General features: G+C 41.8%; 1 protein-coding gene across 4 annotated transcripts in view; it reads left to right on the forward strand.

Moving 5' to 3' along the window:
- CFAP61 (cilia and flagella associated protein 61) overlaps positions 1 to 25,815 on the forward strand; it is a 332,957-nt gene that overhangs the window by 199,559 nt on the left and 107,583 nt on the right. For all 4 annotated transcript variants that reach the window (XM_019712531.3, XM_074317335.2, XM_074317333.2 and 1 more), the window contains exons 19-20: positions 7,477 to 7,575; positions 19,815 to 19,983. In XM_019712531.3, coding sequence (XP_019568090.2) covers positions 7,477 to 7,575; positions 19,815 to 19,983 — 268 coding nt within the window. The remainder of the gene's footprint in view (positions 1 to 7,476; positions 7,576 to 19,814; positions 19,984 to 25,815) is intronic.

Below are 25,815 nucleotides of genomic sequence, written 5' to 3' on the forward strand. Positions count from 1 at the left end.
GGACCCTTCCATAGAGGGGCCAGGGAGCTGTCCTTTCTGGGAACTGGGAGCATTTGAACCACTATGTGTGTCTGTGAGACCCAGACCGGGCAAGGCAGCTACTGAGCACGTGGCTTCTGGTAACTGTTTATCTCTAACTGTAGTTCTGTGAAGATAATTCCTTTCAAAAGGATAACCAGAATCTTTCCAACATACCAACATAGTAAGGCACTTGGACTTGAAAAAAAAAAAATGCTTTGAATTTCCCTTTTTATTTTAAAAACTTGTGGTAGAGAAAAATATGGTGAATCAGCTCCTAGACATGGGGTTAATGTTGAGTAACTTTTTCTATAAGCAACAGATTGTGAAAATTCCAGACTCAACAATTCTGCACATTGTTGCTGCTTGCAGGGATGGGTGGGAGTGGGGTGTAGGTGGTAGTTATAAAAAGACAGCTTCCTGGGCCCATATTCCTGCGGTTACAATTCAGTAAGACTGGTGTGGGTCCCAGAAATGTGTATTTTTAACAGATTCCCCAGTTAATTCTGACATGTAGCCGGGTATGGGAACCATTTATGTAGACAGTGCCTCAAAATTGGCAGTCTTATCTATAAGGAAGCCTATTTCTCCCTATAACTCCTCATTGTATAATAACTAACCTCTTTTTATGGACTTGTTTTCCAAGCCACATTTTCTAGTTCTCAACAAATCACCTAACTTCTAAATCGCATCATTGCTTCAGGGCTTACCCGGCATAATTACTAACTTATCATTAAACATTACATAGCTGAAATCGTTACCCCATGTCATAGGATTTATGTGCTGAATTGGACCTACTAGAAAGCACAACGCTTCATGCTTAAACTATCACCATGAAGAACGCAGGTCCAAGAAGATATATCTGTCAAGCATGAGGAAACCTGACCATATGGTATTAATAAAGACTTCCTAACCACTAGCATTTGCCCAAAACGTAAAATCCTTCCTCATCCTCCCCCACCAAAAGAGATCTCACCTGCTTTTGAAGTCCCATAATGCTTTGTTATTCCAATCTTATGGAACTGATTGATTTGTATCTTGTATTTTGCCATTTCTTGTGTGCAAAGGCTTTCCAAGTCGTCTTTTATAATTGCCATCTTGGTATTTACATCTTGTATATGCTCAATGTATATAAACATGCTCTCAAAGTATAAATGTATAACTTTTTATTGCACATATATGAAAACATCATTAATCATTTTCCCTAAATCATAAAGCAAAACTCACTTTCATCTTATTGTATTTTGCCAGATCTTCCAAATTTTATTCTTATTTGTTAAATGGACATTTCAAACATTACACTTATTTTTATTTTTTTCAGTAAGGATTTATGGTTTACTTTTATGCAGAGATACATACATTTTTCACCTGAGATTCTGAATCCCTACACACCAGTCCCTTACACTGGACCACAAGCTTGGATTGGGGCAGGCATAAGAGACTTGTTTCTTGGCCCCTTTCTCAGGCTCCTTCCTGGTTCCTCCTGGGGTTTCCATGAATAGGGGAGCCATGCAAGATGGCACCCAAGAGAAGAGAGGAGTAAGGTCAGGAGGAGAGCTTTTAGCCTCTTTCTTGCCCCATGAACGCTCCATCCCCTTCTAGAAGTACTTAGAATCCTTGACCCCACCCTCTTTGGGTCTCTCATTCTTTGGTCTCTTTCCAGAGGTCAGAATGTGCTGTTACCCACAGCTGTATGGCTGTGGGTGCAGCTGCTGTGTTATTTTTATTAACACAACAAAAATGAAGTAGCCAAAAACCTTGTCAAAAATCTTTTTTGTGATCTAAATAGGAAAAATATTGCTGAAAAAGAATTCTAAAATTTTAAGGGAAACACTGGTAGACTCAGAATATTATAATAAATATTTTGTTCTGCCTTATATTTTTCTTCTAATGTCGGAAGTTCACATAACTCCCAACTTTTAAACCCCATTTATACCATTTTATCATTAAATGTGTGACATTATATAGTATCATTAAGGCTGAATTAAATCTGAGTTATTCTTTGACTAGTAAAATATGTAGTTAGGTTAAATATCTACCTTGAGCTAAGATTTAATGTCATTTGGCAAATATTTTTGTCATGGTTTTCAATAGTTTAGAAAACATACATTTTACTAAATTAAATTGTAACATTCAGATTGATGTGGATAATTATTCTCTCTCTACATTATTTGTTCAAATAAAAGCATTAATGAAAACAGTTAATTAAATCACTTGCTTTGGTTGTCCTTGCTATGTCAAAAAAATCAACAAAAAATAAAAAATAATAAGCATTTACCTGGCAGGTTCACAGGTTTTACTGCCCAGAAGAGTAAGCAACATGAAATTTTGTATGTTTCTTTTATCGTGTTCACAATAAATTGGCAACGTGACCCTCTTTATTTGAAGGATAAGGATGTTTAGACCTCATTCTGTAGCTGTCCTCCTGAAGCATGGAATGAAACACAATACCTTTTACTTATTTCCCTGGATACTCTAATCCCTGCCTGCTTTACAAGTATCTCTGAGCTGTTCTCCCTTTGTATCCACAGCAACGTGAAATCCCCACTGGAATTATCTGCTGCGAAAATGCAGGTGCACTCGTTTAATGTTTCATTGGTTTGAGCACTTAACTTGAACTTATTTTTTCCATGACATAGTGACCTTTGATTTTGGAGCAGAGGGCTCCAATGATGTTAGATATTGTTTATATACATTAAGCCAACACTATTAGATCTTAGAGTCGTGCTTTTTCTGTGGTTCTGTTGGTCCTGCCATTTTGTCTAATGCATGCTCAAACCCAAGATGTCCCCTCTGACCTGTTATTCTATTTGCAGGAACTTTCTAAATATGCATAGGTAATCAAATTAAAAGTCTTAAATATTTGATCTTCATATTTTATCCTCAGATAAAATCTATTAGAACTGTACGTTATAAACTTCATGATTTTGGATCAAAACTCTTAGATAGTTATAAATTTAAGAAATTAAATATTTGGTTGTTTCTAAGTCAGATTAAAAATAAAATAAAAAATATGAAATTGGAGAAAAAAATGGATATGCTGGTGATAATTTCGTGTAAAGGCATGAGAGAGACAGGGAACTTCACTGAATCGCAAGAAGGTTGATGTTACAAAGAAGGCTGGGGAGGTTAAATTAGCTCCCTACCATAATGGCCTATACTCCATGCTCATGAATTTTCACTTAACATTTTGCTAATAAAAATAGTCAACATTCATTGAAAATGTTCTATGCAGCTGGCAATATTCTAAACATTTTACCGATACTGTTTCATTAAATCCTCACAGCACCCCATGTGGCATTATGTTCTATTATTCCCATTTCACAGGCTAGAAAACTGAGCCACAGAGAGGTTAATTAACTTGCCCAAGATCAAAAAGTTAGAAAGTGCAAGGGTTCAGAGTCCAACTGAGGCCATCTGAATCTCGAGCCCATGCTCTTAGCCGCTCTGCTCTGCTGCTACCAAAGTAGTGAGCAAGCAAGGAGACTTTTAAAATCAGGAGTGATTGAGATTGGATTTAATTTAAATAGAAGATTCCAGTAGCTGTGTGGAAGGTGGGCAGGAGAGAGACTTGTGCCAGAGAGGCTAGCCCTGAGACTATTTCTCTAGGCAAGAAGGTCAGCTAAGGTAACATGCCCTAGAAATGGCAGGTTGGAGGCATTCAAGAGATGTGGACAAGGGAAAAGTGACGGGACATGGTTGGTGATCAACTGTGGGAAGTGAGACAGAAGGTAGGAATATGAAGTTGGCCCCACATTCCTAACTTGGAAAGTGGCTAGTTGGCCATGCCTCTGATGGAGATAAAGGAGGAATGGAATGGGGCTACAAGACCTTTGTTTGGACACGTACTGAATTTGGGATGCCCATGGAGCAGCCCCATTAGGACTAATAGGCATTTGGAAATTGGGTTTCACACTCAGAAGAAAACTATCATGTAAATGTAAGATAAAGTCATGATGGTAGATACTTCACCCAGGGAGATAGACATGAAGACTGAGAAGCTTGTGAGGGTGGGCTGGTAAAAAAAAAAAAAAAAAAAAAAATCATAAAAAAGATCCTTAGACAATGTTGTCTCAGGCAGCATGTTTATGGCTGCGGCTCCTGGCTAGGGCCTCCTCCATGGGTGCAGCTGTCACCATTTCCTCCATCCCTTGCTCCTCAGGATTTGCATCAATAATAGCATCCCACCATTGCTAGTCCCTGGGTGACTCCCCATTCCTTATTGGTCCCAGAGTCTGGCACATGCCTCTGCCTTTATTCTGTCAAACCCTGCAGAGTCGGCCATTGATTTCCTACCGGGACTGATTGGTAGAAGGACCTTCCCCCATCACCACCCACCCTTCCTTCATGAATCAACATGACTAGAGACTTCTAGTAGCCTCTCAGTTTTCATTCTGCACTTTATCCTTGGAACTGTGGGCAATGTGGTTCTTGGAAAAAGCACTGTATTTTTCTCTTGGGGAAAAAAAAACCACATTTTACAGCCTTCCTTGTTGCTACATGTGACCATGGCATTGAATTCTGGAAATGTGAGCAAAAAATGTCATGTAAGATTTTAAGGAAGGCTCTTAATGGGCAGTCCTTTCTACCCATTTCTTCCTTCTGCCTACAATGTGGATGTTGGATGTGATGCCTGGAGCTCTAGAAGCCACCTTGGACCTGAAAAGACCTTGAGAATGGAAGCCACCATGGAGAAACAGAGAAGCAGGGCCATGGCTCCTGTTGAATTCATGGCTCCACCTTCACAGCACTAGCCTGGCTACTTCCAGGTTTCTTAAGTACAGTCATAAGGGAAATTTGCTGGTATAGGGAGGGATAAGGAGAGATGGGAGAGGAACATGAAAAGGAGACAGGGTTAATGTCTTCTGAACAAGGTGAAATGGAAGAATCTCTTATAAACTGCAGTACTCTTGAGGTGGCGAGAAGGGAAACAGGGAAGGGGTTGCCTGTGCCTGATTTCTGCTTTCTTCATGATGTGGGAGATGTACTTGCTTGAGAATAAAAAAGGGGAATAGTAGGGAGAATAAGAAAGGTTAAAGTAGTGACCTTGAAGATTGAATAAAGGACCAGAACAACCACAATGAAGAATACAAATGGAATTTGGCTAAGGCTAGAGAAAAAGAATGGAAAGCTTGTTCCTTTATAGGTAAAAATCCAGAAAATGCCCTCTCACCCCAAATATTTTGGAGAAATCTTTAATTGTACAATAGCATAATTCAGGATACTACAGTGTGGTAATCTGTATGAAATTTTTGTCATTTGATCTATGTTGTTAGATCATTTAAATTACTCAGTGCCAAAGGGATTGTTTTTGTAGTAAAAGATATAGCTGGATGATTATTAGGTCTTGTATTCACATAGAACTCTAAGAAGGGCCTGTGTATAACTGCATTAGTAGTACAGCACAAACCACATTTCCATCACATAGGCACCAAAGCCAAAATAAATTTTAACTGCCTATCAGTATAAACACGTATTATTATTTGCATTTTCCATTAAATGGTAATAAATCAAAGGCCTGTCATCAATGTGCATTTGCAGACTGGCAGCCGTAAGTAGCTGGGGTTAATTGTGACCTTTATGTTATTTGAACATATTCAAAATTGTTATTATTAAAGGATAAGATGTGCTCGGTTTTCTTTGTATCAAATAAGAATATTCATTCTTAAATGACACACATCCTTAGAGACTTTAGAGCAAAACCTTTCATAATATTTAGCTATTTTTAAATGTCAGGTGCCATTGAGTTTATTGCATTGCCGACCCATGCCATCACCAAAAGTCTCTGCTTTTAGTGGTACTTAACAGTTTGTCAGTAAATTGATAGCATTTCCACATTTGGAAAATTTCCAATTTCCTCATGGGAAAGGGCAGGTGTTTTCCGCAAACTTGGTGAAGCTTTCTTTTTTGGCATTTGGTTGGTTTAAGGGGAGGTGTGAGCTAAGAAGAGATTTTAGAAAAAAAAAAAAATCTTTTTCATTATCCTGAAGCCTATGAAAAGATCAGCTCACCCATAAAATGTTGCTGACTCTCGCCGGAGGACAGATTTGCAGCAGGAGTGCTTTCAGTACTGAAGGGAAAACACGGAATGAGTCTTAGGCATGTGAGTTCAGAAGCTTCCACTTCCATGCCCTGGGCATGCTGCTGATCGTTACTCTAGGACTAGTTAGAGAACAGAAGGGGCAAGGTGCTACTTGGGGTCGGAAGGCGTGGCTTTCATTTCTGGCCCTGCTGCTTATGAGCTTCGTGACTGTGAACAAATGACCTACCATTTTCACCTTGATTTTCTTCTTTATGAACTATGGATAATAAAAACCTGCTTCTTACCTACACCCCCAGCATAAATGGATTAATCTCCCTGATAATGCCTATGAACATTCCTCGGGCCCTGGAAAGCCTAATGCCAATATAAGGCTGTTGTGCTCTCGAAAGAAATCTCTAGAATTTACTTTGGTATCCTGATTTGAGATAGCTATATATATTATATGTGAATTAGATGATCTCTGGATCCCTGGCAACAATTTGGGGTCTACAGAGCAGTGGAGTCAGAGATTAGATAGAGTTTAGATGAGAATATGCTAGAGCCGACAGCCTGGGTTCACACCCTGCCTCCAGAATTCCTACTGTATGGTTTTGGGCAAATCACTTTGCCTCAGTTCTGTATAATAAAATAGGGATAATGGTGTTACTGATGTCATCGTACTACTTCAAGGACTGAAGGAAGGACATGCAAAGTCTTGATTTTAACCACTCAGAAAAGTTTTACCTATGGTGGTTATGATTCCAAGCAGTTTCTTAGTAGTCTGAAATTCAAACTTTGCATTAATTTATACTAAATTTACCTCCCTCCCAATTTGGGGTTTTATTTTACTTTGAGAATCACATTTTAGAAAATTAAATGGTGTCTGCTATTACAGAGCTACAACTTTTGGAAGTTTCTATAATTAGCTATTCCATTGCCATCTTGCTTCTTTCATTTAAATGTCAGTTCTAATTTGAAGGTTTGTGCAGAAAGAATTGCTGAGTTCAAAGAAAAATTCAACAATTGTGTGACACATGAAATAAGGTTAAATTGAATTACAGTTGATCCTTGAACAACATGGGTTTGAACTGCCTGGGTCCACTCATGTGGATTTTTTCAATAAATACTGTAAATGTATTTTCTCTTCCTTATGATTTTCTTAATAACATTTGCTTTCTCTAGCTTATTTTATTGTATGAATACAGTATATAATACATATAACATACAAAATATGTATTAATCGACTGTTTATCATATCGATAAGGCTTCCTTCTGGTTAACAGAAGGCTATTAGTAAAGTTTGTGGGGAGTCAAAAGTTGAATGTGGATTTTTGACTGCATGGGGGGTTGGTACCCCTAACCGCCACATTATTCAAGAGTCAACTGTGAATAAACTTACACTGAATCGTGCTTTACTTCTGTTTTTTCTTCCCTAGCTCTCACCTGAAGTTTAGTAATCTCACCCTGATTTCAACCCATGGACTCCCTGGAAAAAAACTTCTGGGCACTGAACAAAGGAAATTTTTAGCATGCGAGTATGAATTCTATTTGCTTTTTCATTCTGAGGCTGAAATGTCCTAATTTGTGTGCAGATATTTTTATGTTCAATAGATTTCAGATTGGAAAGGGAAATGTGGCGTGCTTTTCTCCTGGATGTCACTTAGGAGATACAAGTACAAATCTATTAACGAGTGAATGGCAGTGTTGGGCTGCCATTTGTATTTATGGGAAGACCTGTGCTCGCTTCCAAAAACTAGGACAGAGCCTGCTGACCCAGCCACAGCCTGCATATTGGGTTCTGAGTGATACTACAGAGAAAGGGAGCTTGGTGACTGTATTTGCATCAGACCAGGCAACTGCCTCAAGGTTCAGAGTTGGGAGAAAATGGCGGGGCACCTTACTGGGGTGTGGGTCTCACAGCCACCCCGGCCATTTGTAATCAGGACTGATCGGGCAGAGAGACCTTCTATGCCAGCCTGGGCAAGCTTTGTTGTTTGCGTCCTAAAAGAATCACTATTTTCCAATACCTGTTCTAGAAAATGTCATTTCATTATCGCACAGCTTCCATTAATTTTAATTTCCTGTAACAAAATGTGGGTACAAGAATTATTAGGCTCCCTACCTCTAGAAACAATGTCTCATTTTTTTCCAATGAGGAGGAAGGAAATTGTTCCCTCTCAGGGTGTTCATTGTAGAATCCATGACAAAGAGATTCTCTTCCCTCCGTGAAAAAGACTTTGCCTTCAAACAGTGAGAAAAACCACAGCTTTCTTGCCAGCAGAACCAGGCTCATTTCGACCTAATACTTTTATCAGACTATAATTTTTTTTTTGAAGGACATCATTAGGGTGTGGTAAAAAAGGCATGGGTTTTGAGCCTGGTGGATGCGGGTTTAGATCCTGCCCCTACCACAAAGGGGATTTCACTTCTCTGAGCTTTGGATTTTTTGACTGTAAAGAAGTTTATGATAAGCCAACCTTGCTGGAGTTTTTTTTTTTCTGTTAAAATTAACATAACAGCAAGTTCTGACAAAGAGTAGAGGATCTACACAGGTACATCCCTTTCTCTCATTGCACTCTTTCTAAATTACATGATTCCCAGTAAATATTGGTGTTATTGATAAATGTCTCACAAGGAATTTAATTCAGTCAGCTTGATAAAGTTCCATCAGCCCCGGTATATGGTGTATGATAGGAGAGAAGAGCTAGTTAATGACTTTCTGCTGGTCTGATACTGTGTGGGATCTGTGTGTGGCTGCGTAGAAAGAGTGGAAAGTCATCTGGTGTCCCTCCTTCTATCCTTGCCTCTTCTCAATACAGTAGCCAGAGCAATGCTGCATAAATGTGAGTTGTATCACGTTAACTCCTGAATGGACCTAGATCTGCACCGTCCAATGTGATGGCTACTAGCCACATGTGGCTATTTAAATTTAAATTGGTTAGAGTTAAATGAGATTAAAACTTCACCTTCTCTGTTGCATTAGCCATATTTCAAGTGCTCAAATAGCCACATGTGCTACTAACTACCTATCAGACAGCACAGCTACAGAGAACATTTCCATCATCACAGAAAGTTCTACCGTGTTTCCCCGAAAATAAGACCTGGCCATACCATCAGCTCTAATGTGTCTTTTGGAGCAAAAATTAATATAAGACCCAGTACTATATTATATTATATTATATTATATTATATTATATTATATTATATTATATTATATTATATTATATTACTTTATTTTATATAGACCCGGTCTTATGTTACAGTAAAATAAGACCGGGTCTTATATTAATTTTTGCTCCAGAAAATGCATTACACCTGATGGTCTGGCTACGTCTTATTTTTTGGGAAACATGGTAGAATGCTCCAACCTAAATTCTATCCCTATCCACTTACTTCTCTGACCTCATCTTTTACTATTTTTGCCCTTCTGTTTTACACTCTAGCCACACCAGCCTCCTTGACGTTCCTGAAACACAACAGGCAGATCCCCGTCTTGGGGTTTTTGCTTTTCTCTCTCCAGCTCTTTGCTTAAATGCCAACTTTTCAATGAGACCAGCTCTGTCCACCCATTCATTTGTAACCAACATTCTAACACACCCCAGTCGTCCTTACTCTGCTGTTTTTTTCTTGCTACTGAAATCCTTCTAAATATTATATAATTTGCCTTTTAAAAATATGCTTTTTCTTTATAGTCTGAATCCTTCAACTGAAATGTAAATTCCATGAGGGCAAGACTTTTTTGCCTCTTTGTTCACTGATATGTTCCCAGCATCTGGAACTGTGGTTGGCATATAGCAGGTGTTCAATAAATAATGTTGAATAGATGAAAGTTACCTCCAAAATTACCTGCGAAAGTCATTTCAATCAGGTTATAGACAGAGACTGATAACAGAGCTAGATGCCTCTGGATGGGTAACGGTATGTTATCATCATTCTAGACTACAAATTGAAACATAAACAGGATATTACGTTACCTTAAAAATGGTCCTCATAGCCCAGTAAAGGAAATTGTATCTGGTCATGGAGTTCAAAAATAACAAGTACATTGACATCTATAAAGGTCATAATTTAAATTCCTCCTTCTAAATACAAATTCTGGGGAGATGTCATCAAAATGGCGGCGTGAGGTGAGCCTCTGTAAATCTCCCCTGGAATTTACAACAAATTGAACAGCTATTACTCCACAAAGGACTCCCTGCACAGAAGACAGTCAAGACGAAGAGCCTCACTACTAAATTCACCTAAAGGTGGGCAAATTGCATGAGCAGGGGAGGAGGGAAAGGAGAAGTGCGGCAATGGAGCCACGCGGGTGAAAGACGCAGACCTAGCTCAGTGTTCTGAGCTCCTGCATCCCGGAACTACCGTAGCTGCGGGAGAGGGAAGAACTCGGACTGCTGGGGCTCCATTTATGGCCCACAGGGCTGAGGGGAGAGCATATAACATGGCTGAACCCAATGCTCACAGCAGAGACCTCGGAGAAAAAACTGAGGGAAGAAGGCTGAAAACGGTGGTTTAAGCCCTCACTGCTGAGCAGAGAACGGAAGCCTTAAGCACTGAGACTAGCCGCCCTCTCCTTACCCTCCCAGAGCTGTCCCCGCCCCCACCTGCCCAATGCTAGAAGCAGAACAGTAGCAGTGTCAGATCAAAAGAACAGAACATTTCCAGTTCTGAGAACTGTGGTCCGCAGACACAGATTTGCAGCCCAACTAGTTCTGGCAAAGGGGAGGAAGCTGTGGAAGCAGGACTGGCTGTGGTGGTGGTCGATGCCATTGCTCTGGGCCACCTCTCACAACTCACCCCACCCCTGTCCCCACCTATCTGGGCAGATCCTTGCAGGAGTAAACAGAACTGCTGAAACACAGGGGCTCTGAATCTGGTGCAGGAAGAGCTCTAGAACTTCAAAAGCTCTCTGCATCCCCACATGGACACTGTGCCCCGTGACCCAGGTGAACTGTTAACAGAGGAGAAGCCCATCTCCCAGGGAATCCCCCCATTGTGTGAGAAGCTGGAATAGTGCAGAGAAAACATAGCACTACCGTGTGGGAGAAGAAAAATAAGTTGCAGTTGGAGAAATAATAAAACATTCTACCAACAAGTACTGGAAAACAAAAGAAAGACATCTTCCTATCAACATGTTGCAGAACCTACCCCTGTAGATGTCTAGGAAGAGAAATAGTAAATTAGTAATTGCCATGAATAACCAAGGCAACAAGACAGCTCAGAAAGAAAGTGAAAATTCTCCAGAAAATGACCTTAGAGATATGGAAATATGTGACTTAAATGACAGAGAATTCAAGATTGCAGTTCTGAAAAACCTCAACGAGATGCAAGAAAACACAGAAAGGCAGTTTAATGAACTCAGAAACACAAATCAAAGAACAACATGAACATTTTACCAGAGAGATTGAAATTTTCAAAACAACCCTATAGAATTTCTGGAGATTAAGAACACAATAGAAGAAATAAAGAATGAAATATCGAGCTTAGGTAGTAGAGTTGACCAGATTGAGGAAAGAATCAGTGACATCGAAGATACAAACCTGGAAATGACACGGATGGAAGAAGAAAGAGACTTGAGACTTAAAAGAAGTGAAATAACTCTAAAAGAACTTTCTGACTCCATCAGAAAGAGCAATATAAGAATAATGGGCATACCAAAAGGAGAAGAAAGAGAGAAGGGAACAGAGAGTATACACAAACAAATAGTCGACGAGAATTTCCCAAACTTGTGGAAAGAACTGGATCCTCGATTCCAAAAAGCTAATAGAACACCTAATTACCTCAATCCCAAACAGGCCTTCTCCAAGGCATATTGTATTGAATCTGTCAAAAATCAACGACAAAGAAAGAATCCTCAAGGCAGCAGGGAAAAGAAGACGGTAACCTACAAAGGAAAGCCCATTAGATTATCATCAGATTTTTCAGCAGAAACTCTACAAGCCAGGAGGGAGTGGAACCAAATATTCAAACTACTGAAAGAGAGAAATTATGAGCCAAGAATAATATATCCAGCAAAGATATCCTATAGAGATGAAGAAAGAATAAAGACTTTTCCAGACATACAGAAGCTGAGGGAATTGTCTAACACACGACCTGCACTACAAGAAATATGAAAGGAGGCTATTCGACCACCATCAACAGGGACAATTTGTAGCAACCAAAACATAAACAGGGGAAGAGTAAAGGCCTGAACCGGAATATGGGAATGGAGAAAGTAAGTGTGCTGAAGAAAATGGAATACTCTAAATATCAAACTTTCTTTTTACATAAACTTAAGGGTAACCACTCAAAAAAAAAATTCAGAACTGAAATATATACTGTAATAAAAGAAGAAACAGAGGGAAACATCATAGAATACCATACACTGAAATAATAGAGAACAACAAAACGGCAAAGAAACAATGGAGACACAGCCTTACCAGAAAACTAAAGATAGAATGACAGGAAATCCTCACATATCAATAATTACCCTAAATGTAAATGGACTGAACTCACCAATAAAAAGGCACAGAGTAGCAGATTGGATAAAAAAACTAAACCCAACCATATGCTGTCTCCAAGAGACACATCTCAGCTACAAGGACAAGCAAAGACTCAAAGTGAAAGGGTGGAAATTGACACTCCAAGCAAATGGTCTCCAGAGAAAATCAGGTGTAGTCATACTGATATCAGATGAAACAGACTTCAGGTTGAAAAAGGTAATAAGAGACAAAGATGGACATTTTGTAATGGTAAAGGCGACTATAAAACAAGAAGACATAACAGTCATGAATATTTATAACCCCAGCCAGGGAGCACCGAAATATACCAAGCAACTACGAACAGAACTAAAGGGAGAAATTGACCAAAACACAGTTATACTAGGTGACCTAAATACATCATTGACAGCTATGGATAGATCATCCAAACAGAAAATAAATAATGAAATAGTAGCCCTAAATGACACATTAGATGAAACAGACATAATTGACGTTTATAGAGCAGTTCATCCTAAAACATCAGACTGTACATTTTTTTCTAGTGTACATGGAACATTCTCAAGGATAGGCCATATATTGGGACATGCAATCAGCATCAGAAAATTTAAGAAGATTCAAATCATACCAAGCATATTCTCTGATCACAAGGCTTTGAAATTGGATATCAACTGCAAAAAGAAAGCAGGAAAAACACAAATACATGGAGATTAAACAACATACTTTCAAAGAATGACTGGGTTTAAGAAGAAATTACAGGAGAGATCAAAAGGTGTGTCAAACAAATGAGAATGAAAATACATCCTACCAAAATTTTTGGGATGCAGTGAAAGCAGTTTTAAGAGGGAAATTTATATCACTACAGGCCTATCTCAAGAAACAAGAAAAATCCCAAATAAATAATCTCACGTTACACCTTAAAGAACTAGAAAAAGAAGAACAATTGAAACCCAAGGTCAGCGGAAGAAAGGAAATAACAAAAATCAGAGCAGAACTAAATGAAATAGATAACAAAAAGATAATAGAAAAAAATAATGTGACAAAGAGCTGGTTCTATGAAAAGATTTAAAAAATTGATAAACCCTTGACTAGACTCACTAAGATAAAAAGAGAGAAGACACTAATAAACAAAATCAGAAATGAAAAAGGAGAAGTTATCACGGATGCCAGAGAAATATGAAGGATCATTCAAGAATACTATGAAGGATTATATGCCACCAAATTCAATAACCTAGAAGAAATGGACAAGTTCTTAGAAACATATAGTCTTCCTAGGCTGAACCATGAAGAATTGGAAAATCTAAACTAACCAATCACCAATAACGAAATTGAATCAGTCATCCAGAACCTTCCCAAAAGCAAAAGTCTGGGACCAGATGGCTTCACTAGTGAATTCTACCAAACCTTCAAAGAGGATCTAATACCAATCCTGCTCAAACTCTTCCAAAAAATTGAAGAAGAGACTGTACTCTCCAACTCAATTTGTGAGGCCAACATTACCCTGATACCAAAACCTGGGAAGGACAGCACAAAAAAAGAAAACTACAGACCAATATCTCTGATGAATACAGATGCAACAATCCTAAACAAAATTCTAGCAAATCGAAATGCAACAATGCATTAAAAAGATTATTCATCACGACCAAGTGGGGTTCATCCCTGGGGCACAAGGACGGTTCAACATCCACAAATCCATCAATGTGATACATCACATAAACAAAATAAAGGACAAAAGTCATATCAATTGATGCAGAAAAAGCATTTGACAAGATACAACATCCATTTATGATTAAAACAGTTAATAAAATAGGTATAGAAGGAAATAAAGGCCATATGTGACAAACCCTCAACTATTCTCACAATTAATGGTAAAAAAAACTGAAGCCCTTTGCTCTACCTTCAGGTACACAACAGGGCTGTTCCCTGTCACCTCTGCTTTTCAACATAGTGTTGGAAGTCCTTGCCAGAGCAATCAGGAAAGAGAGAGAAATAATAGGCATCCAAATTGGAAATGAAGAAGTTAAATTGTCACTCTTTCCAGATTACATGATGCTATATATAAAAAAAACCCTAAAGACTCCACCAAAAAGCTACTAGAAACAATCAATGAATACAGTAAAGTTGCCGGCTACAAAAGCAACGTACAAAAGTTCATTGCATTCCTATATACTAACAATGAAATCTTAGAAAAAGAATTTTAAAAAATTCCTTTTGCAATTGCAGCAAAAAGAATAAAATACCTAGGAATAAACTTAACCAAGGATGTGAAGGACCTATATGCTGAAAACTATAAGACATTTTTGAAAGAAATTGAAGAAGACGCAAAGAAATGGAAAGACATTCCGTGCTCATGGATTGGAAGAATCAACATAGTTAAAATGGCCATATTACCCAAAGCTATATACAGACTCAATGCAATCCCCATCAAAATCCCAATGGCATTTTTTAAAGAAATAGAACAAAAAAATCATCAGATTTGTTTGGAACCACAAAAGACCCCAAATAGCCAAAGCAATCTTAAGGAAAAAGAACAATACTGGAGGTATCACACTCCCTGACTTTACCTTGTACTACGGGGCTATAATAATCAAAACAGCATGGTATTGGCAGAAAAACAGACACATAGATCAATGGAATAGAATTGAGAACCCAGAAATAAAACCACATAAATATGGACAGAAATTTTTGACAAAGAAGCAAAAAACATACAATGGAGAAAAGACAGCCTCTTCAATAAATGGTGCTGGGAGAATTGGAAAGCCACGTGCAAAAGAATGAAACTGGATTGCTATCTGTTCACCATGTACCAAAATTAATTCAAAATGGATCAAAGACTTAAGCATAAGACCTGAAATAATAAACTGCATAGAAGAAAACATAGGTACTAAACTTATGGACCTTGCGTTCAAAGAGCGTTTTATGAATTTGACTCCAAAGGCAAGGGAAGTGAAAGCTAAAATAAATGAATGGGACTATATCAAACTTAAAAGCTTCTGCACAACAAAAGAAACCATCGACAAAATAAAGAAGCAACCAACTGAATGGGAGAAGATTTTTGCAAACAGTGCCTCCAATAAGGGGCTAATATCTAAGATATACAAAGAACTCATGCAACTCAACAACAAAAAACCAAACAACCCAATTGAAAAATGGGCAGAGGAGTTGAAGAGACATTTCTCCAAAGAGGACATGTGAATGGCAAGTAGATATATGAAAAAATGCTCAACATCACTAATCATCAGAGAAATTGTCACGCGGGGTGGCCTGCAGGGTCTCTGCTCCCACTCCCCACATAAGAACGCAGGACATGGTGAGGCCAAAAAGGAACACCCACCGAGCTATAGTTAGGGTAGTCATGCCACTATATTCTCGCTGGCAGCTGGGTTGGAGACACAGGAAACAGGAGCCACACAGTCCGCAACCCTCACTCCGCTGCTTGCTGGCTCAGCCACCATCTTCTTGCTAGCCTCTACTTGCTGCTAGCGTAGCCACAGCAGTTATATTAGTGGCCAATGACTTACTGGTTACAGCGGACGGCCAACTAGCCACAGCTGATGGCTATTCAATCAAAGTTGATGGCCATTTACTACCTGAGCCAGCACCTTTCCACGTGAGGCGGAGAGCCTGGAAACTGCACTCCTGGCTCTGTCCCCACAGAAATTCAAATAAAAACCACAATGATATATCACCTCTCCCCAGTTAGAATGGCTATCATCACAATACAAATAGTAACAAGTGTTGGAGAGGCTGTGGAGAAAAAGGAACCCTCATACACTGTTGGTGGGAATGCAGATTGGTGCAGCTGCTATGGAAGGCAGTGTGGAGGTTCCTCAAAAAATTACGAATAGAATTACCATATGACCCAGCAATCCCTCTTCTGGGTATCTACCAAAAAAATCTGAAAGCATTGATTCGTAAAGACATGTGTGCTCCAATGTTCATTGCAGCTTTGTTTACAGTAGCCAAGACATGGAAACAATCAAAATGTCCTTCGATAGATGAATGGATAAAGAAGTTGTGGTATATATACACAATGGAATACTATTCGGCAATAAGAAAAGATGAAATAGGAGCATTTGTGACAACATGCATGGATCTTGAGTTTATAATGCTAAGCGAAATAAATCAGACAGAAAAAGCAGAGAACCATATGATTTCACTGATATGTGGTATATAAACCAAAAACAACAAAAGAACAAGACAAACAAATGAGAAACAAAAACTCATCAACACAGACAATAGTTTAGTGGTTACCAGAGGGTAAGGGGGGTGGGGGGTGGGAGATGAGGGTAAGTGGGAACAAATATGTGGTGATGGAAGGACAACTGACTCTGCGTGGTGAACACACAGTGGGATTTATAGATGATGTAATACAGAATTGTACACCTGAAATCTATAATTTTACTAACAATTGTCACCCCAATAAACTTTAAAAAATAATAAAATAAATAGATAAATAAAAGCAAATTCTGAACTTCACCCTAACCAGTGTTTTCATTTATTATTGTTACTATTTTTTTGAACAGCCAATTTTTGTCTTCTTTCTCCAGCCCTGTCCAGGGTCTGGTGGAGGTGCTAATGACATGCCTGGAATGCAGCAGAGAAAAAGGTGCAGTGGGAGGGGAGGAGAAACAGGAAGCAGGAGAAATCCACCAATTGGACAATCATCGCTGAATAACCTAAAGTTAATTGTGATGCTCCTTCTTCTAAGAGTGTCATGATAAATCCTTTGTGAAACCCTCTGACGTTCTTTCCATTTCTGAAGGGCACTGGTTCCATGAAGTGCAGGTCTCTCTCTATCATACTTATATTTGCTTTCCTGTGGTTTGCTCCTAATTTTGCTCCTGGAGCTTTGTGCTAAGTCTCTGACACCAGCTGCGGGGGCACTGCAACTTTGAACAAGCAGGTCACTTCACATATGTCCTCTTCCAGAAATTTTCCCATCTTTCATTTCTGCTTTTTTTTATTACCTGTTTCCAGAATGTTCTATGAAGACAACCTTTCACATTATTTCAAGTCAGGATCAAATTCTCTTGAAAAACATGATGTTTCATTGATATTCCTTCTTTGGTTCCTTCTGTCTTTTCCAGAGAACCCTAGTAGAGGTATTTCTCTTTTATTCAAGCCATGAGACAGTCCCGGCCATGTTAGAATCTTAATGCTCACTAACTCTGCTTAGGAAATAATTTTGGAAAACTGTCACTTGTAGTTTCCACTGTCCAGTTTCACTTACCTGAGAAGTAAATGAAGGAAGATCCAGAATGGATAGTAATATCCAGAACTAATAGTAATCACCTCCTAAGTGATATTTTAAACTGAGAAATCTCATTCAACATAGTAACAGACTGTAAAAGCAACACCCCACATTCTTGAATGTTTCCTAAGGTTCCTAAAAAACAAGTGTTCCCAAGTGCCAGTTCCCACTGGACAGAGCTTCAAATTTTAACTCTGAGGTACGCATTCTGACATTATCAACACTACTATCCTACTGTCATTAAAAATAACATTGTCTTAGCTTTCCCCAAATTTCCCCTGAGACTTTTATCTTTGAGAAAATCCTCATAACACTGATAATCCTTGTGCACTAACTGTATTTAATTTTTCCTCTTCTTGGATGACTGACAGTACTGTTTTTATTAAGAAGAGACTGCTTTGCAAATAAGAACAATCCTTTGTGGGTTTTGTACATTGAATGTACAAAATCAATGAAGTTTCCTGTTTTCCTGTAAAGCTACCAAAATGGTCTTTTAAAAAAGGATTTCATCTCCCTCTCTATTATTTTCCTGTGACGGTCCATCTCCCAATTTTCTTTTCGTGTTAAGAAGACATTTTCTTGTGTTTAAGTGCTGTTTCATGGAGAGACACAAAGCCCACAGCTCCCGTCTCTTTCACAGGTCCAATAACAGGGTCTAATGTACATCCATTACTAGAATTCTTTTTGTGTGGTGAGAGCAGATTCATGAGTGGATCAAAAAGAAAAAAATGTTTTCCCATTACCACTTTAGTCCTGTTTGCCTCCAAGGAAAGTAAACAGGATTATGTATCATTAATAGTATTTAGAATAATACCCTTCATATATGCATCCACTTGATAAAACAGCATCTCTTACATTCTCACATTCATCTCTTGCAGTGATTGTGTCATGTAGGGAGGAAAATTATCCCATGTTGAGAAGTGAGAAAACTGGAGTATTGAAAGGAGATGCAGGGTCCCCAGGGTCATGTCATTGGTGACAGAGCAGGGACACAGACCTTGACATAGTGAAGACTTGATTTAAATGAAGCACTTACTATTCTGCCCCTCTACACTCCTGTAATGATCTCAGAATAGGATCACTAAGAGGCTCAAATACAGGAGGTCAGAAAGTTCTAGAAGCAACCCTCACAAAACTCTTTCAATAAACCCAAAGCCACAAGAAACCCAATTTTCTCACATTGTAGTAGAGTGCTCAAACTCAGATGGAATGCAGACAAGAAAACCCATCCACCCTGGACCTGCTGTTCACAGAAGTACCAGTCCCTGTAGTATACCCATACAATGGACTATTATTTAGCATAAAAAGAAATGAAGTACCGATACATGCTACAGTGTGGGAAACCCTTGAAAATATTATGCTAAGTGAATAAAACCAATCTCAAAAGACCAAACAACAACAACAACAACAACAACAAAAAGAAGTACCAGTCCCATAAATCTTCTTTGCCCTGCAGAGTGAATCCAAAGTCTCCAGGGCTATTACTTGCTATGAACATAATTCCCTAACTGACATCTTCTCTAAGTAAAATGTTTGTTGTTTTGGCACAGATCCATACAGTCATTTTTTAAGAATCAGTCATGTATTAAAAAGCGTTAGCAAATAGGAAGGGTTCTCAATATTCAGGACCTTGACCCCTGCCTTTGGCAATCCTGACTGATGTCACTTTCTTCTTCCTCATTCCCTTTCAGTCTGTGGTCATTATGACAATCCAACAGCTAAAGTAAATTTACACCCACCATGAAATTGAAGCAGAAAAAAACGGTATATATTAATGACTTCACACACACACACACACACTCCTCCTTCCCTGTTGTGGACTGGCCTATGCCAGGCAGAACAATTTAGCTTTAATGGGAAGATGTCAATTTGTGACTATCTCATAATGAAAAAATCTCCTAGTATGTAGCCTTGGTCCTGGTAAACTCACAGCAAGAGCACAGACTCGGCCCACTAGGGAACTTGAACCAGCTCACCAGATGTCTAATTAATGCCCGCTGTCAGCTGCTCAAATGTCACTGATGGAGCCTCTCTCTCTCTGCAGCCACTGTTTTAATGATAAAGATCACGCGTTGATGTCGCTGTGCTCCTGGGTCAATGTGGTGGTTGGTAGAATGACTGCCATAGACCGAGCAGCCAAGCATGTCGTGGTTTCTCAAGAAGAAATCGTGCTCTATGACCACCTCATCCTCTGCACCGGGCAGCAGTACCAGGTGAGGCCGTGCACAGCCGTCTTGGTGATTGACTGGGCACACACACTCATGGGTGAAGAGCATGCCTTCTCACCCTACAGCTGCCACTCTGTCTTCATAAAAGTGACTTGCAAGGCCCACACACATGACCAGAATTGTGTCCGAAACCCTCATGGAAATCCATTCCAAGAAAAACATTCTGCTCATGGATAAAGACCACAGCAAGTCAGAGAGATGTCATTCTTTAAGCCTTTGTCCAAAAGTCTAACACTTACTGCTCACTGGAGCAGAATCCAGACACAACCCAGCATGCATTTGTGGAAAATTAATTTATGCCTCAAGAGGCTAACATTTGGCAGTCATGAAGGGCTCACACGAAAGTATTTCAAACGTGCACACCTTCTGTCAACCTTATTTTATTCTGTCTTTCCTAGTTTATAAAACGAAGAAATGTGACTGATTGATTACCCAGTGATCATGCTGTCCGTTTTGATTAAATTCTCAAACCACATTTGAGGAAAGCATTGCTGGATACAACTGAAGCTGTCCAGTGTCTTTGGGAAGCAAATTTTAATATTCTCACTTTTCAACACACATTAGCATTTCCTGTGGCCCACAAAATAGAACATGTCTTTAATCAAAAGAGATTTACTTTATAACTCGAAGATTGAGTCTTTTTTTTTCATTTATTATATTTTTATTAGTTTCACATGTACAAAACAATGTAATAGACATGTACACCCCTCACAAAGTGATAACCCCTGAAAATTGGGTCTTTTAATTACATTTCTCCCTGGAACCTGAATAGGCCTCCATGTGGTGGGTTTGTTCCAAAGGAGTATTGTGGGGACAGAGCCAGGAGTACAGTTTCCAGGCTCTCGCCCTCGCATGGAAAGGTGCTCACTTGGGTAGTAAATAGCCATCAACTGTGGCTAGTGGGCCGTCAGCTGTAACCAGTGAGCCATTGGCCACTAATATAACTGCTGTAGCTACGCTAGCAGAAAAATGGGGGCTAGCAAGAAGATGGTGGCTGAGCTAGCAAGCGGTGGAGTGCGGATTGCAAATTTCAGACAGACAGATTGCAATTAGCAAGTGAGATTGGTTGGCAGAGAAGCGGACGGTGGATTGTGGATCGTGTGGCTCCTGCTTCTTGTATCTCCAACCCAGTCACCAGCGAGACTACAGTAGTATGACTCCCCTATCTATGGCTCCATGGGTGTTCCTTTTTGGCCTCACTATGTCCTGAGTTCTTATGTGGGGAGCGGGACCAGAGAACCCCACATGGCACCCTACATGACAAGTATGGAGTAATCCACTGTGGGGACAGAGTCTGTGGTGACAGAGTCTCAGAAAGCAGTTTCCAGGTTCTCGGCCGCACGTGGAAAGGTGCTGGCTTGGGTGGTAGATGGCCATCAGCTGTGGCTAATTGGCCATCAGCTGTAACCAGTTAGCCAATTAGCCACTGATATAACTGCCGCTGCTGTGTTGGTTGGTCAGTTGGCAGGCAGAGAAGCAGACAGCAGGTTGAAGGTCGTGTGACTCCAGCCTCCAGTGAGACTATAGTGGTATGACTCCCCTACTTATGGCTCCGTGGGTGTTCCTTTTTGGCCTCACCATATCCTGCGTTCTTAGGAGGGGAGCGGGAGTTGAGACCCTGCAGGCCGCCCCGCACGACAAATGGCACAGCGAGCAGGGTATGGTGCCGGCCAAAACCTACCGAAGCATGGTGGAGCAGTGTGTGCGTGTAAAAGTTCAGTTTCAGAAGGCCCAAGAGGCATTGCACCGGGAATGGGAGGGGAGGTCTGCCTGGGAGACTCGAGCCTCCGGGTGGTACACCTCCCTCCTGACCATAGAAGGCATCACCTTCCTTTTAGTAATGTGATGCTGCTGTAGCCTCCGAGGGTTGCGGACATCTTGCAATGAGGCCTCCACCCAATCGGATGCCTGGCATGGCAAGCAGGATTCCATCCAGGTAGGAATGGAGTCTGGCTATGGGCAGAAGGATGTGTGGCCCCCACACAGTGTGTGGTGCCCAGTGGCCACTGTACTCAGGAGTTGGACCCCCAAGGAGGGGTGGGAGGACATGGATGGCTCTCCGGCCAGCGTGGAGAGGGCCCTGCCGACTCTGGCTGAGCGGTTGCTGGAGGAGGCAAAGGTTATAGCTGGCTGCGTGGGCTGGAAGTTCCTCACGGCCTTGAGTCTCAACACGGAAAATATGCCTAATGAAATAGCCCACGTGCCAGACCAAGTGTCCCTGTTGGGGGCGCTGGAAGCTAGGGTCCGCCTGTTAGAAGAGGGGCTCCACAATGGAGACTCAGAGGCACAGGTGGAGGAAGCTAGTGGAGACAATGTAGCTCCCAACCCCCAAGCCCGGCCAATCTTGAAACAAAAGAAGCTGGGGAGGCGGTACAGACAGCGCCCTGGAGAGCCAGTCTTGGCTTGGCTACTACGTTTATGGGATGAGGGAGCAGACAACATTCTCTGCTCCCCAGCTGAGACGGAAAAGCTAGCCTTTGTGACAGTGCATCAGTCCCTGCGATAAAGGTTATAGAACTGCCATAGGTTGGCCCAAGACCAGGGTGACCACACTCTAATGGCATGGCTCACTGTTGCGGTATGCACAGTATGGGGGCAGGCTGGTGAGCTGCCAGACCCTGTGAGTCAATGGCAGTCATATATGGAACTTACGCAAATCATCCGTGAAATGGGTATGAGACATGCTATTTTCAACCCTAATATGCAGGGGCCGGATGACGAGCTTTTTACAGCCAGCATGAGAAATCTGGTTTTGGATATTGCACCTGCGAGTGCTTTTGGATCCTTGGTCGCCATTCTTATGCCTTATGTGTTATGTGGGGCGGCGGATCCATGAAGTTACAACTGCCATGGCCACCCTAGGAGATGTTGAAAGCTAGAGGCAAAGTAAGTTAAGACAGGAGTTCTGCACAGTTGAGACCTGGAAGCCCAACTCAAAAGTAAAGGGGCGAGGTCGCGGGCCTCAGAGAGTAACACGCGCACAGATGTGGTGTGATCTCTTGGCAGCAGGGGTTGATAGGAAGAAAATAGACCTACAACCCAATACACTCTTGTTGGAGCTTTGCAAACAGTTGCGTCAGGAACAGCAATTCCGGAGAAGCCTAACGGAGAAGTCTGGGAAAGCGCAACCCGTGTCCCTCTAGGACTTCATGCAGCCACTTGAGGCTGACTCCTCTCAGCTTGATTAGGGGTGGAACCAAGGTACCCGGTCAGAGGGCACGAGCAGGGACCGGAGGCCCCAGGTGGAACTGTCCATACATTGGTCCCCTTCTAATGTGCAGAGTGTTTTAGCCCTAGTGGACACTGGTGCAGACTGCAGTCTTATTTATGGGAACCCAGAACTGTTCCCCCGACCAGTAATCTGCATTGATGGCTACAGGGGAAAGACTGTGACTGTAAAAGCTGTTTCCTTACCACAGGGTATAGGAAGGCTTCCCCCTCGTACCTACAAGGTGTATGTCTTCCCAATTCCAGAGTATATTCTAGGGATGGACATGCTACATGGCCTCAGCTTACAGACGTCGGTAGGAGAGTTCCGTTTCTGGATCCGGGTGGTGAAAGCGGTGACACGCGGGCATGCTCACCACCCTCCTCAAGTGTTGCCACAGCCCTGGTGCGTGGTTACAGTGCGACGGTACCACCTGCCAGGAGGGCAGGAGGAGATTGGTCATACAATATTGGAATTGAAGAAGGCACATATTGTGAGGCCAACGCACATTCCCTTTAACTCCCCAGTATGGCCTGTCAAGAAGCCAGATGGGACCTGGTGAATGACTGTGGACTATAGGGAGTTAAATAAGGTGACGTCATCCTTGCACGCTGCAGTGCCTTCAATTAACGATTTAATGGATCGTCTGACTGTCCGCCTGGGGACATATCACTATGTAGTGGACTTGGCCAATGCTTTTTTCTCCATTGACATTGCACCCAAGTTTCAAGAGCAGTTTGCTTTTATTTGGGATGGGCAGCAGTGGACTTTTCAAGTCCTTCCGCAAGGATACTTGCACAGCCCCACTATCTGCCACGGGCTCGTGGCCCAGGATTTGGCACAGTGGGATCGCCCATCCTCTGTGGCCTTGTTTCATTATGTCAATCAGCTTCTCTTTCAGATTTACATCAAGCAACTCCCTCTCTTCTCTGCTGCCTGAAGTCACATGGCTGGGCGGTGAATGAGGAAAAGGTCCAAGGCCCTGGCTTATCTGTCAAGTTTTTGGGTGGTGTGGTCGGGTAAGACAAAGGTCATACCTGAGGTGATTATTGACCAAATGCAAGCTTTTCCCTGGCCGACCAAGGTCTCCCAACTGCAGACATATTTGGGACTGCTAGGATATTGGCGGGCGTTTGTACCCCATTTAGCACAAATGGCAAGGCCCTTGTATAACATGATAAAAAAGGGGGCCTCATGGGATTGGACAGAGGCTATAGAGCAAGACTTCGTTGCCACAAAATGGGCAGTGCAGCAGGCACAGGCTCTGCAAGTAGTGGACCCCGGCCGCCCATTTGAACTTGATGTTCACGTAACCCAAGAGGGGTACGGATGGGGCCTCTGGCAACGGCAGGAGCATCTCCAGTTGCCAGTGGGATTTTGGTCCCAATTGTGGAAAGGAGCAGAAGTCCACTACTCTCTAATAGAGAAACAGCTGATTGCTGTATGCGCAGCCCTAGTGGCCACAGAAGCCATCACAGGAACAGCATGGGTGTTGGTTCGAACAACCTATGGCGTCCAGGGGTGGGTCCGTATGTGGACCCAGGGACCCAAAACGGGGGTGGCACAGACCACCACCCTCGCCAAGGGGGGTGCCTACTTGGAGCAACGTAGCACCGTTAGTTCAAGCCCTTTGAACACAGAGCTACAACAGGTCCTGTGGCCTGTGGAGCTTGTAGTCCAGGCTGAGCCAAGCGCTCTGCCTGGAGGGAAGGACTTGGAGCCCTTGTCCTACAAAGAAGGACAGCCCCCAAAGGCGGAGGCTCCCCTGGGAGACACAGCAGATTACGCGAGGGAGGGTGCCCCTCACTCACTGGCAAGTGGATTACATTGGACCCTTGCCTAAGGCCCGCAATTCGATGTATGCATTCACATCAGTGGACACTGCTATGGGGTTGATGTTTGCTTGGCCCTGTCCGGCTGCGGATCAGCGGCATACAGTGGTTGCCCTTACATGGCTGTGCGCCCTCTATGGGCGCCCCCAAGTCATTGAAAGTGACAGGGGTACCCATTTTACGGGGCAAGAAGTGCAGCACTGGGCTGCCAGGATGGATGTACAATGGTTGTTTCATACCCCTTACAATCCACAAGCAGCTGGCATGATTGAACGCTACAACGGCCTTTTGAAGCAAGGCCTCCGGGTGTCAAAACACCCTTTCACGATGCTTGACTGGGCCTCGCGTCTATGGGACGTCCTGAGAATCCTGAATGAGAGACCACGGAAGGGAGGGCCCGCACCAGTAGAAGCTCTGCTACATCGAACGGCCGCTGCCATTCAATTACAAGTTACCACCAGTGAGACTCTGTTAAAGCCAGGATACGGCAGAAATGGAAACATTTTGCTGCCAGCACCCACATGCTTGAAAGCAGGGGAACGGCAGCAATGGACTTGGCCCTGGCAAGTGAAAAGCCCCTGCTGTCCATGGTTGGGCCTGATAGCCCCATGGGGGGCCGGTTTGACTCATGATGTGCAAGTGACGCCAGGGGTGGTAGCTGAGTGGTCACTGCAAGTGACTGTAGTATATGGAGGTCCCGATACCAGGATGATTTTGCAGGAAAACTATGTGCTCTTGCTGTAGCCTATTATTGGGTCCCCTGTTCTGTTACATGTT

This window comes from Rhinolophus sinicus, chromosome 13 (assembly GCF_057876585.1).
Source record: "Rhinolophus sinicus isolate RSI-liver-muscle chromosome 13, RSI-T2T, whole genome shotgun sequence".
NCBI lineage: Eukaryota > Metazoa > Chordata > Mammalia > Chiroptera > Rhinolophidae > Rhinolophus > Rhinolophus sinicus.